The sequence below is a fragment of the Danio aesculapii genome, chromosome 5, assembly GCF_903798145.1.
Source record: "Danio aesculapii chromosome 5, fDanAes4.1, whole genome shotgun sequence".
In the NCBI taxonomy this organism is placed as follows: domain Eukaryota; kingdom Metazoa; phylum Chordata; class Actinopteri; order Cypriniformes; family Danionidae; genus Danio; species Danio aesculapii.
This window is the reverse complement of record NC_079439.1, coordinates 26,136,951-26,150,353: the sequence shown is the minus strand read 5'-3', so window position 1 is coordinate 26,150,353 and position 13,403 is coordinate 26,136,951. Positions and strand designations below refer to the sequence as shown.

At 36.5% G+C, this 13,403-nt stretch overlaps 1 protein-coding gene across 1 annotated transcript in view; it reads left to right on the top strand.

The window, feature by feature from the left end:
- Positions 1–13,403, top strand: part of ap1b1 (adaptor related protein complex 1 subunit beta 1) — a 54,369-nt gene that overhangs the window by 16,044 nt on the left and 24,922 nt on the right. The window contains exons 12-17 of the mRNA XM_056457750.1: positions 2,306–2,404; positions 4,185–4,444; positions 5,480–5,678; positions 8,194–8,223; positions 8,440–8,580; positions 10,332–10,477. Coding sequence (XP_056313725.1) covers positions 2,306–2,404; positions 4,185–4,444; positions 5,480–5,678; positions 8,194–8,223; positions 8,440–8,580; positions 10,332–10,477 — 875 coding nt within the window. The remainder of the gene's footprint in view (positions 1–2,305; positions 2,405–4,184; positions 4,445–5,479; positions 5,679–8,193; positions 8,224–8,439; positions 8,581–10,331; positions 10,478–13,403) is intronic.

Here is a 13,403-nt window from a genome sequence, read left to right as displayed (position 1 = left end):
AAACAAGTTAATGATCATATTTGATTTGTGTTAACTGAGCATTAGTCTATGCTGCAGGAGTATTCAGAGCTGCTGGATTTACAACATGTTAAATCATCTATTTCTCCCGAAAAACATGATAGTAAGCGAATATAAGAGAGAAGAACTGAGTAAACTTTAGTCGTTTAACAGGTCACAAATCTCACGATTCGGATCACATTATCAGTGTTTCCTCTAGGATTTTTTCCAGCTGTGGCGGCTGGTCTTTTACACAAATCTACCAATTACCTATGGCGTTATTTCAATGACAAATGGAGAAATGTGGTGAGCGCACATTACAAGTCGAGATCGCATTTATGTAAAATGAGCATGCAAATCTCTTTGCTTCCGAGTCGATTTCCTGTATTCGTGCACAAAACTTCTTGCACGCACTCTCAATTATACGCTGCTCAAGCGCAGATCTTCTTGTGCGCTCTCAAGGTAAACACTGTTGAAATGCGATTTAGTGCTTTTATGAAGCGAGTTTATCTTTAACATTTATAAGATTTGCTAGGAATATTTCGGAATGTCTCGATTGGACCTACAGAGCGGCATTAATGCGTCCTGAAGTGAAGTGAAATGGTTAAAAACTCCAGCAAGATAAAGTCATTGTATGCAGAAATATAGACCTTTATCTATAAATAAAGTATAATTATGCAAACTGTGTTCATCTTACCTGAAAGCTCGGTCGTGTTTGCTGGCCTTACACATCACGCACCTGTCAGTCAGTCAGCACGTCACCTTAAAGGGTTAAACAAATAGCGCACAGCACTACTATGGTTACAGAAAGGTTTGCACTGTTATAATTCACTAACCTTTTAATGCGTTTTGGTACGATTATAACCCGCTATTAAAAAAACAACAACAACAAGGACTCAATGTTTTGAATGAGAAGCTGGAATGTAGCCGTGGCATGATGAATTTTGGTGTGGCGCCCCACCATGGCGGATGAATGTAGCGGAAACCATGCATTATGGGTTTTTTTTTGTCACCGATCGGACCATTTTTTTGGGTCAGTCAGAAAGAGTATGAGACAAATGTAATTTGCTTTCCATTTATTACAAAAACCGTACTGAAAGACACTTTTGGTTTTAACAGAACTCAGAACCTGTAATTTCATTAAAACTAAAATGAAGAAATAATCAGCTGAATAAAAATAATTGTAAAATGTTATACTGTTACTGATGACGCTAAACATATAAATCTAACATTATAATTCGTACAATTTTTTTTTTAGTCTCATTTTCAATAAAGGATTCAGTTATTTACTTATAAAACTTCATGTTTCATTGCTAGATGGATCATTTTTGAAGAATTATTCAGTGGCATATTTTTGATGGCTGGTTGTCGCCACCTATTGGTTAAATGATATAATTGCTGCCTACAACTTTCATTTTTAAACGTGGTGACGATATGTAGGTAATTTTAATCTTTACCATAAACATCAGTGGTAATATCTAAACTATAAATGGTTATCCCAGTACTTCGGTGTTATTTTTGTAACTAGCGATTCGAAGGATTAATCAACAAATGCAAATCACCATCATTTATAATTTCTGTTGCGTGGGTGTTGAGATCCCAATCTTTTAATAATCAATGTTTTAGCTTACACTGAATGCAATAATGCAGGCTAAACAATTAGTGACAGAAAACACCTTTAATGAAACCCACTACATCCCAAATAACCTTGCACAACTTCTTCCGTCATCATTATAATTTACAGGAAAGCCTAAATGCTGTCATACATGTTATTTGAATGACTTGAGAGGTGATCTCTCTGTGATCGTTACAAGTTTAGGATTAATCTACTGGTAAAAAAAAATGTTTTAGTCCGCAGGCCACGTGTGTTTCAAACGGTGGGTTGTGATCCATACTCCTAGTAAACATTCTAGTAACCCAAATTGTATTTTTGATAATGTTTTAAATTGATTATTGCCACCCAGTGGTAAGTGAGTCATTCTAGATCCGCTTGGCATCAAAGTACTCTAACTATTACTTTGGGTTGATGGTAGTATAATGCGTTTAGTTTCATAATACATTTTTAGTAGCCATTTCCAAACAAGTACATGGGTAAGTTTTACCCATTGGTGGATTGTAGATACACAATGACCTCTGGTATGTTCTAGTGTTAACCGGTGTGAAATCTGCTTTTGCTGATAGTTCTTATGACTACTGAAATTCATCCAATACTACTGTATTAAATACTGTAGTGAACTTGCATGAACTAGTCTCGGGAGGTTGTGTGACAGGATTTGTCTGTTAATGTTTTTTCTCGGTTCTGTTTCAGGTGCAGCTGCAGTTGCTGACAGCTATTGTGAAGTTGTTCCTGAAGAAACCCACCGAGACCCAGGAGCTTGTGCAACAAGTGCTCAGTCTCGCCACGCAGGTGAGAAATCCACACGGACACTTCTCAAAACACTGCGCCTATATTTGCTCACACCTTTAAGGACACTCTGGAGGTGTTGCCATCCTCAGACTGCAGAGCTCAGTAGCAAGGCCTTTGGATTTGCAGAATCATGCTCAAAAAAACTGAGATATTCAAAGTAGTTGTCAACACCTTGACTTATTTATTCATACTTACTTATTGCTAAACAGTAGACAATAAGAGTTTACATGAAATAAAAGATGAAGATCATAAAACTATCAGATGTATTATTGTACTACTCCTCTGCTTCTGTAAAATATGACTTTCTCAATTTTAAGATATAATATGCGTGTGTATTATGTGCAGATTGTAGTCACAGTGCAGATGTAAATCATAAAGCTCTTTTATTTCTCTAACAATAAAGGTTAGAGCTTGTGGGCTAGAATTTTGAACTTTGGACCACATTAAAACAGCAGGTTTATAACAGGTTTATGTTTATTAAAAATGGCTTTAGTGATACCAGTAAGCTCTTTTTTCCTTTGTGCCAGAAATTAATTAGACTTTTGTAATTATGTCCTTTTACCTTTGTAATACTACTGAGGATTTTTTTTTGTGACTATATCATAAAAAATCATTTCATGATAATAAAGCTACCACATTAAACAACTTCAAACCTTTCAAGTTGGGTTTGTGCTGAATTTATATAACGAACACAGTTTTAATGTTCTTCAATGTGGTGTGCACACATAAATATTTGCTAATAATTACCAATAGCATGAAATAAGCATGAATCAATCACACAGGATACAATAACCAATATATACAGTTAAAGTCAGAATTATTAGCACTCCCCAATTTCTGTTTAACAGAGAGAAGATTTCAGCACATTTTTAAACAATAGTTTTAATAAGTAATTTCTAATAAGTGCTTTTTTTAATCTTTGCCCTGATGATATATTTGACTAGTTATTTTTGAAGATACTAGTATTCAGCTTAAAGTGCAGTTTAAAGGGTTTGTTCTGTAGACAATCAGGGAAAAAATCTATTGCTTAAGGGAACTAATAATATTGACCTTAAATGTATTTATTTATTTTAATTAAAAGCTGCTTTTATTCTAGCCAAAATAAAACGGAAGAAAAAATATTACAGGAAATACTGTGAAAAAAATCCTTGCTCTTTTTTTTGTTTTCTTGGAAAAAGGAAAAAAAATTCACAGGCTAATAATTTTGATTTCAACTGTAAATCTAAAGAAGTCAACACTGAGTCAAGAGTCTCTTCTGAAGATTTGGATGAAATTGCATTATTCATAATTATGCGTGAGTTTACATTGACTTTATGCACTTAACTGATGACGTAAACGAGTTTTATGTTTGTGCGTGTGTGATCTCATTAATATTCAAAGAAGCTGCGAGCTTGCGCTGTCAGACTGGGATCTGAGATTGAATCTTGTCATTATTAACTTTGAGCTTCAGTGCCACAGGCTGCACTTGCCGCCAGGGTTCTGTCAGAATACAAAATGTCCTCCTTTATCCCAGGTTCCGTTTTATGGCCTCCAGATCTAATTCTCTCACCGCTGTTTTGCTCTGGGTGTTGCTGGCGCACCACTTGATCTTATCACGCAGATGAATTGATGCTCGGAAGGAGTTCTGCATTATTTACACTAGTTTCTGTCCTTCAGATGAAGCTTTGTTGAAGGAACGGTCACATGTACTGCATCATTTAAAAAAAAAAAGGCAGCATATATAATCCCCCTTGCCCCTATATTTGTCAGTTTCACTTTTTGTAATTTGCTCTCTTTGCAGGATTCTGATAACCCTGACCTGCGTGACCGTGGCTACATCTACTGGCGTCTGCTCTCCACAGACCCTGTGGCTGCTAAAGAGGTGGTTTTGGCTGAAAAGCCACTGATCTCAGAGGAGACGGACCTGATTGAACCCACCCTGCTGGACGAGCTCATCTGCCACATTGGTACTCTGGCTTCAGTCTACCACAAACCTCCCAGTGCTTTTGTGGAAGGCAGCCGTGGTGTTCAGCACAAGAGACTTCCTGCTCGTGCTGGCTCGTGAGACTCTCTACTTTTTGCATACATTTTAAATATAATTTGAAAAAAGTGCAATGGTATTTACTATAATTAAGAATAATTTATTACATTGATTATTTTTATTACATTGATTATTTAAAGTTAGCAGTCAACTGTCAAATCTGATCTAAAAAAATCACGTTACGTCGGTCACGTCTTTTTCATTCTCTAATGAAGTGAAAGCAGAGGTGGGGTTTCCATTGAGGTGACTGCAGTGTTTGTTTTGTCAAGACCACTACGGAGACTTTTGAAGAGGGAGCAGAGACATGTAGCTGTTTTGAGTTATCTGGTGCTGCTCACAAACCTTGAGTTTCACAATATTATTGAATATTACAATTATACCAATATCAACAGCAACACTCACCCACAATATGCAGCTTATTCAGTCGTTGACTAGCGATGTAGAAAGTGCACCATGCAGATTTTTTTTTTTTTCCTTGTTACCAAAAAAGCATTGCTGTGCGCCTCGCATTTTTATTACGTATCAATGCGTTCGGTGTGATCGGCCCCTAAAGCCGCAGTCACACTGCAATTTTACCCCATAGAATTCCATTTATATGCATGTGAATGCGTTAGACTGGAAAACGCAAGCTTTTGCAAGAAGTTTTGTTTAAAAAGTTCAAGCTTGGTGAACTCGCATCACGTGTCTGCATGACACCAATGTGAAATATGGAGCTTTTTTAACGTCTAATCAGCTTTCTTTACCCCGCCCCTTTTTGCAGCGCCATATGACAGAATTTTGCAAGCTTAAACTCTGGTGTTATTGTGGCTTAAACCAACCAAATAGGAGCTGAAGGAGCCCTTGGTAATAACCAAATAGGAGCTGAAAAAGCACTTGGTAATAATCAAATAGGAGCTGAAGGAGCACTTGGTAATTAGACTGTGTTAAATAAGGTTGGAGCTGAACTCTGCATGAAGGTAGATCTATAGGAACAGGATTTGGCATCCCTGATATAAAACAAAAAAAACTATTAATTTTTTTGTGTATAAATGATTGTCAAATTTTGTCTCTATTAGTGGCGAGAGTGCCGAGAGCCCTGAAGTTGGCCAGTCTGGAGCTTCTGAAGCTTCACCTGCAGTCATTCCATCACAGGGCGATCTCCTGGGGGACCTGCTGAACCTGGATCTGGCCCCGGCCACCACCACTGTCCCTTCAGTTCAGCCTTCAATGCAGATGGGAGCCATGGACCTTCTGGGAGGTGGTCTGGATAGTCTGGTAAGTTCAAATACGATCACCCCTTTGTGGTGAAATTAGATTAATTTAAAGGAAAAACGGTATAATTGCCAGAATGAATGTACCCATATGTCCCATCTGCATGTCCATTAACTGTGGCAACCAGGCTTTTGGTTATGTGTTTGTCAGTTCAACTCACGTGCATTGTAGGACATTTATATTAAGTTGGCATTGACCTGGCTGGCATCCAGACCTACTTTACTAAATCATCCGAGTAGATTCTGATCCCATATCAGCTGCCTCGTCCTTAAACACACATCCAAAGTCCCTTAACCAATGTAATTGTGTCTGTTGAGAAATCACAGATGCTCGTGCATAATTAGAGTTAACTTTCCTTGCTTTCATTTCCCCTCTGGTCTTCTCTTTCTCTTATTTGACTTGTATTTTTTTCCAATCCCCTTCTCTCTTTTATCCTTGCGCTACACTTGCAGATGGGCGATGAATCAGATACGGTAATTAAACTTAGTCAAAAGGAAGCAGACACTTTCATACCATGCCATTTCATTAGTCTGAATTGAGGATTTGTATTGGTAGACAGATGTACACTTCACACCAGCAGAGGGCTGCTTACAGCCGCAACACTGGCCTGTTATTTACAGCCACTTCTTTTTTTTGCATTTAAAGAGTCTCTGCATTAATAATATAGCTCAATGGCTGTGATTTATTCATGATGTCATTGCAAATTTTTTAAAAATCCAAGGCTTGATGCACCCACATTATATCATAAATGTTTATAGAGTTCTATAAATCCCCAATCACATTCTCCTCATTTCTTCTGCTTTGATTCACTGTGAACATTTACATCCGTTTGTCATTGTTGCTCTGTCAGCCGGGTGTTTCCCACAGGAGCGAGATGCAGTCTCCTCAGCCATCTTCTGATTATTCTGAGAGAGAGGTCTGTGTGGGTGTTGATGTTCTCACCTTTTGAGCTTATCCTTATACTTTTCCTCTGTGCTGATCTCAGACTATTCTCTGTTGCATAACATAAATTACTCTCAGATCAGTTGGAAGGAACACCAAGCACCTTTCCACTCTTATTTTGGCCCAATAAAGGGATTTTGTAGTGGTAGTTGTAGTTCTGCACATGTAGGCACGTCTTGTATAAAGTGTGTAGTATGATGAAAGTAGGGGTGGGCGATCATGACCAAAATCGTATGTCACACTAATGATATAAATATCACAAAAAAGCTGATTTGTTATTATTTATCTTTGTTTGAAACTACACTGACAAAAATGTTTCATTGGATTTAATGTTTTTTTTAAGTTAAGGTGTTGCAAACAATTTATATGGGCTGAGTTTAAGCCAATAAAATAAAGGTGCTGCATGTAAGTCTTTGACTCTTCTTAAGCATAAAAATACCATCATTTGTTTGCAGATATTTAAGAAACATGCTAAGCGAACATTCTTGTTTATCTGAAAAACAATCCTAAAGTCTGATATTCTGCTTTTGAAAATGTGAGTTACATGCCGGAACAGCTGTCTTTGTTTTGGTTCTTTTAACCCACTCACTGACACTTTAGCCAATTATATTTCAGCACCCCGGGTTGCCTTGTTGGGAACACTGCGTATTTCATTCATTCAGTCAGAAAGGCTCTCAAAACATGCATGCATGACCGAAATGCATCCTCCTGTGGACCGTAGCAGACTCCAAAATGAGATGCAGATTCAGGGTTCCACATCAGGTTATTAATTAGCAAATAATATAAATATTACCTAATTTAAAAGAATGTACATTTTAAGTGATATTAGAGGGAATTTTTGTTGAATATTTTAAGGTAAATATGTCTTCTGGAGAAATTTTAGAAGATTTATCATTGATCAAATTATGATAGGTGTTATTATTTGTATGTTTTGTTTGTGCAATGCATGAATATTTATAAACAGTTATCACTGTATGTTACATATTGAATACTTAGTTCAAGTTTTGCCATAAATGTAGCCAATGCTGTTAATATGGCATTAAAATGTAAATGAATAAATATTAATCACATTAATATATAATGAAATGTATATTAGAGTCTCTCTAAATGAATGAAAAATGGCCATTTTGAGCATTTATGCTTAGTAAGCAGCACAGTTCTTGCATTCTGCTGCTTTAACTAACATTTTTCACCATATATTGTCTTTAATGGTTCTGTTTAGGGTAAAACATGCCATGCCATTTTTATCATTTGTACCTCTCACTCTGAGATATAAAAAAACTTCAAACTGTTCTTTTATGCAGATGAATTCACATACTGCAGTATAAACAACATACTTTTTTTTATTGATTGACACTTTGGTATCGCCCAGCCCTAGTTGAAAGTAGTTTAAAGGAGTCAGTCATTAGAATGCAAGAAAAGTGTTAAATTGAATGGTCTGGAAGCTTCCTTAGTAATACCCTGACTTGCTTTCACTGAGTTTCGTTCACCCTTCATCAACCTCTTCCTAATTATTACCGTCTTCCCTGTCCACTGATCCTTACTTTGACTTTTTGTCCTCTCTCTGTTTTGCCAGCTGGGAGGAGACATCGGTGGAAGTCCTTCGGTAAGTCAGAGAACTTTTTTTTTTTGCAAAGTTCACGCAGACTTTGATGAATGTGCTTTATCAGAGCAGTATTAGCATCAACATAGGGGTTTGCCTTCATTAATCAAAGAGCTGTGAAATTGCACCCCTCTAAGTCTTTTATCTTAGTTAACTTCTGTTCATGTCCCCTTTTTTGTAATTGTCTAGTAAAGCTGTAATGCTCCTCTTTTTGCTCAGATGGGTGCTGCTTTGGGGGCCCCTGCAGCCATGCCTGCCGCTCTGAGCAATGCTCCAGCTGTTGGAGGTGGATTGGGAGACCTTTTTGACCTCGGCGGGGGTGTTGGCATGCCAACGGGATTCTATGTTGCTCCTAAAACTGTAAGTATAGAATCAATCAATACTCTAAATCAATATCTTAGGTTGTGACCTCAGAAATTATATATAAGCAGTTCCCCTACTTTTCAATTCTAATTTGTTATTTGTCCACTTTCCCTTTACCCATTGGGGGCATACGAAAAGGACTGCATGATACTGGGAAAATATGGAATATTTGTTGTTGAGTGTTGTGATAAGAATATTTCTTACAATATAACTAACTTGCAAAATGCTATTTTATCAGCCATTTAAAAACATACTAAAATAAATATTATTAAACAGTAATAATAATAATAATACATTGTTTATTATTAATAAATAATAAATATTTTTTCAAGCTAATTAAATCAATAAAAAAAGCTATGTCAAGATGCAAACATTTAAGCTTGAAAACACCACAAATGACTGGAAACCTGCCTGAAAGATCCTGGCTGATGCATCTGGTTAAATCTGATTTGGATAAACAACCTATGCATGTAGCACACAGATGCTTGGCACTTAAAATGAGTTTAATTCATTGCACTTTTCTGCTATATGAATTTTGCATAAACTATTATCGCTATTACTATATTTTTATTGATATATTGAACAGCCCTACACTGTACTTTTCAATACAGAGCCAAATTGAACCAATATTATAATTTTATAATATTCAGTGCTTCCCACACGTAGACTTTACTTGGGCGGGCCACCAAGGTATATTAATGGCTGCCCAAGTATATTTATTGACACTTTTATTTATTTTTTCAACTATTATTATCATCATCCTTTTACGCCTTTTAGTATTTGTCCAAAATAACCTTGATTAAGTCGGAAAATCTTCTCTCCTTTACCTGTTTCATACTGTGTGCGAGACCTGTCAATCTCAGACACAGACAGTCTCACGTGCTCCGCAGACCCACAGAGGTGTGCCTTTTTGGCACTTAAAAAAATTTGCCTAGCTGGAGTTTCTAAATCTCTCTAAATCTAAATTTCTAAATCTTTCGCTTTCTAAAGCTGTCGTTGTTTAATTTTTTTGCTTAACTACTTTTGCTTAGCTTTGCAGCTGACAGTGCGCACAGCCCAGAGAGAAACATGAAATAAATCATTCTTGAATCTAAACGACTTCGAAAAACATTACTATATACTCAGAGGACGAAATGACTGGTCTAAACTGGCTGCAAAATATATGTACACCATTAGTAATGGTTAATCAACGCATTTGCCTTATTTAAATATTCTACAGGTTTTAATCTTGTAGTTATGATAATTTTTAGAGATATTCTCTGTTTTATTTTATTTATTTCTCATTTGCTGTATATTTTATGAATTTGATGATTCAAATGTATTACAAAGGCTATTTTATATACATATCTAAAATGCTTTGGCATTCAAGTAACTTGAAAGAGAGAGAGAGAAGCAGATTTTACCTCTCAGTGGGTGCACATGGCTCCTGAATAGCAGAAATGTAAGAGAAAGTGTATTTCTGCAGTCTTTTTATTTTAACTCGTTAAATTGTTTTAACAATGTTTTGTTTGTCGAATGTAAATAATTATTTATGCGATGTATGTAAATGGTTTTTCAATCCGGTTACCACTGCAAGTATATTTCAAATCTGTGGGAAGCACTGATATTCAATAGAAACTGGCTTATCTTATGGTATGAGACTAAAACAAAACTGGCAGTTCAATGTCCATCTAATGCATTTTTTTCACAGAAAATGAGAAAACAATTGAAAACACTCCTAATTCTCACCTGTTTATCTGTGGGTTCAGTTGTTTTTACCAGCAATGAAGGCTAAAGGGCTGGAGATCTCTGGGACATTTGCCCGACGCGGCGGCATTATTCAAATGGATCTGTCTCTCACCAACAAAGCCATGAGCGTAATGACTGACTTCGCCATTCAGTTCAACAGGAACAGGTGAGTCGACTGGCAGAACGGGAGGCTTTTCCCTTTTCTCTGCAGTATCTTCTGTGCTTCTTAATCAGTTTGGAGGTATGTCTGAAAAATGCTGCATTTATTTATGCTGGTATGTGATCAGTGGAATCATTCAAGTACTTGATGGTGATGATTATGATGATGTTGTCAAATACACATTACATTACATGTCAGTTAAGGATTTCTGTCTAGAAATACCTTCTACTTTTGTAAAGCCTGGTTGTACGAAATAGTAATACATACTATGATCTTTCTACTAAAACAAGGCCATCAGAAGGTCATATTCTTATCTATGTGTAAAGTGGTGCTTTCTCACAGCCACAAAGTCTGCTGCTGTTTCTGTGCACTTGTATGGGTCAAATGCAGAGCACATTCAGAGTATTGTTTACCGTACTGAGTCATGTCACTCACGTAATGCTAACCTATTGTGAGTGGTTGACAGGGTGTTGCGGTTGCTATAGTGAATTCGCTTTCAATGCTAGAAGAAAAAAAGGCGACTGCATTAAAAAATCTGAACTTTAATTGTGCAACATTTCTATTAGATTTAAATACATTGTCCACTCTCTGTTGTGATTAGTGTGTCAGACTAAGAGAATATATAATAAGAGAATATAAACAAATTAAAAGCAGTAGCACAAAACAAATAGTAATGTCTAACAGTATTCAGGTAGGTTGATGTAAATGTATGATCAGTTTGAAGAGGCACAACATGGTCATCTCAAGATCAAGTGTAACACTTTAGTTGTAGTAGCAATTCTCACTATTAACTAGTGCCTTATTACCTGCCTATTATTAAGATTTCGGCTGTTTATTATTACTTAAAATGTTCATAGTCTAGATGAACATATTCTACCTAATACCTACACCCAACTACTACTTTTATAACTATTAGAAGGCAGCAAATTAAGAGTTTACTGAAACAAAAGTCATAGATAATGGTTTATTAATAGCGAGAATTGTAGCTTAAAAAAAGTGTGACCAATTAATTTAAGACAGTTTATCTTTCCTTTAGCAAATCAGTCAAGAGCAATGAGTGATTTTCTCTTTGTCTTTTGTTGTTTGATTAACACTAATGAAACAAGCAGCAGCCGGTTTATTTAGACTGCTGTCACTGAAGCACTATAACGAGATTCAGCAGGACTAATGAGGCTGTGTTGCTTAGAGAATGAGAGGAGACATTAGTGTAGTACTGTTGTCTGAGTAAACTCGCTGTCAGAGAGAAGCTGCGTCCCAAATGGCACACTATGTACTTATGCACTTACACACTCAACAGCATAGTATATGTATGTAGTGTCATCCCAAATGGAACAATAATGTTTTTTACTAAGTGGAAACTCCAAACAGTTTCCTTGATGAAGTTTGACGGTTGCCAAATAAGCGAAATAAATGACTAAAGTACCAAATAATACCTGCCATAAATATAACCGCATTCACCATTGGGAGGCGGTATAATCACTCTCGTAGGAGAATTTTGCTTTCACCATCCAAAATAAAGTTATCCGATATGTGCACCCGATAGCTCCACCCCTTTCGCTACATGAGCAAAGCAGCGGTCGTTGAGTGCGTGAAGTGTCCATCATTCCACACTTCATTTTACCGGTTGAATGAGTGCATCATCCGGGTAATTAAAGTACACTTATTATTTTTTAAGTTTTCAGTGTTTATGCACTATTTATACTACAAAATGGCGTAGAATAGTGCATAAGTATGCGATTTGGGACGCACCTAGAGAGAGCCTGTAGCTGGTGTCAGTACTGTAAAGTGAATATAATAGTTTCTATATCACTATGTATAAAAAAAATCTTCATTTTTGACAGCACTGCTGAAATATGTAACATTTTGTTTGGCTGAAACATTAATAAATAGCTTTCATTGTTGTCATGAAATATTTCAATGTTGTCATTTCCCTATATGTTGAGATATAGAATAGGATTGCCACGATACTGTAATTCGGTACCAATCAATACAAAAATTTTGAAAACGTCCATTTTTCCATGAACATTTTAGTGCTGTTGATCACGTTCTTAAACCGCGCTGATTTGCCATTGTGTTCACATGCTCAACAGAAATGACTGTGATTGGCTGTGAAGGTCATCAGTTCACCGAACTCACCATTGTTTACTGAGTATAACCAAAGATACAGGGACACTAGAGCGTTTTGAAGTTGCGATTCATCAGCGCATCGCTCGTATGTCAGCTTATAGACATAACAGCTCATCGACGTGACTTTGAAATTCTCCAGTGTCCCTGTATTTGTGTTTACAATCAGTAAACAGCGGTGAGTTCGGTGAACTGATGACCTTCATGGCTTCAATTTTATTCTAAGATAACAACTGCTGAATAACACAGGCTCATCTGGGGTGCTTCAAATCATCTCTTGACCATGGATCCCTTCAAATCTGTTTATGTGCTTGTCTTTCTCACAGCTGTTTTTGACTGTTTGGTGTTATTTTTATGTCTGAATAATATGGTAGGTTAGTGTGTACTCCATTCAGCCATATAATTTTTTTTGCGTGCCTTATTTTTACATTTTGTGATTTTTACACCCTATCAGGCTTTATTCTGTGAGAACAACTGCCTAGATGTACATTATCCCTAACATGAATCCTGATGGAGGATGAACTTGAGTTATTGTTTAATTGGCTGTTATCAGGGAATAACATACCTTTGAATGTTGTGATTGACCAATCAGAATCAAGTATTCCAGAATTCTGTGTAATAAATTATGAATCAATCAAAAACAAATGATGTGTTAAATCGCATACCACCACTAATGCCAAGTTCAGACTGCATGATTTTAGCCCTGATTTTTGACTTGCCAACAGGTTTTGAGAAATCGCAGACAAATGCCTGAAATCACAGGCAAATCAATTCTTTGTAAACTATCAAAGACACGATTTGAGACCAT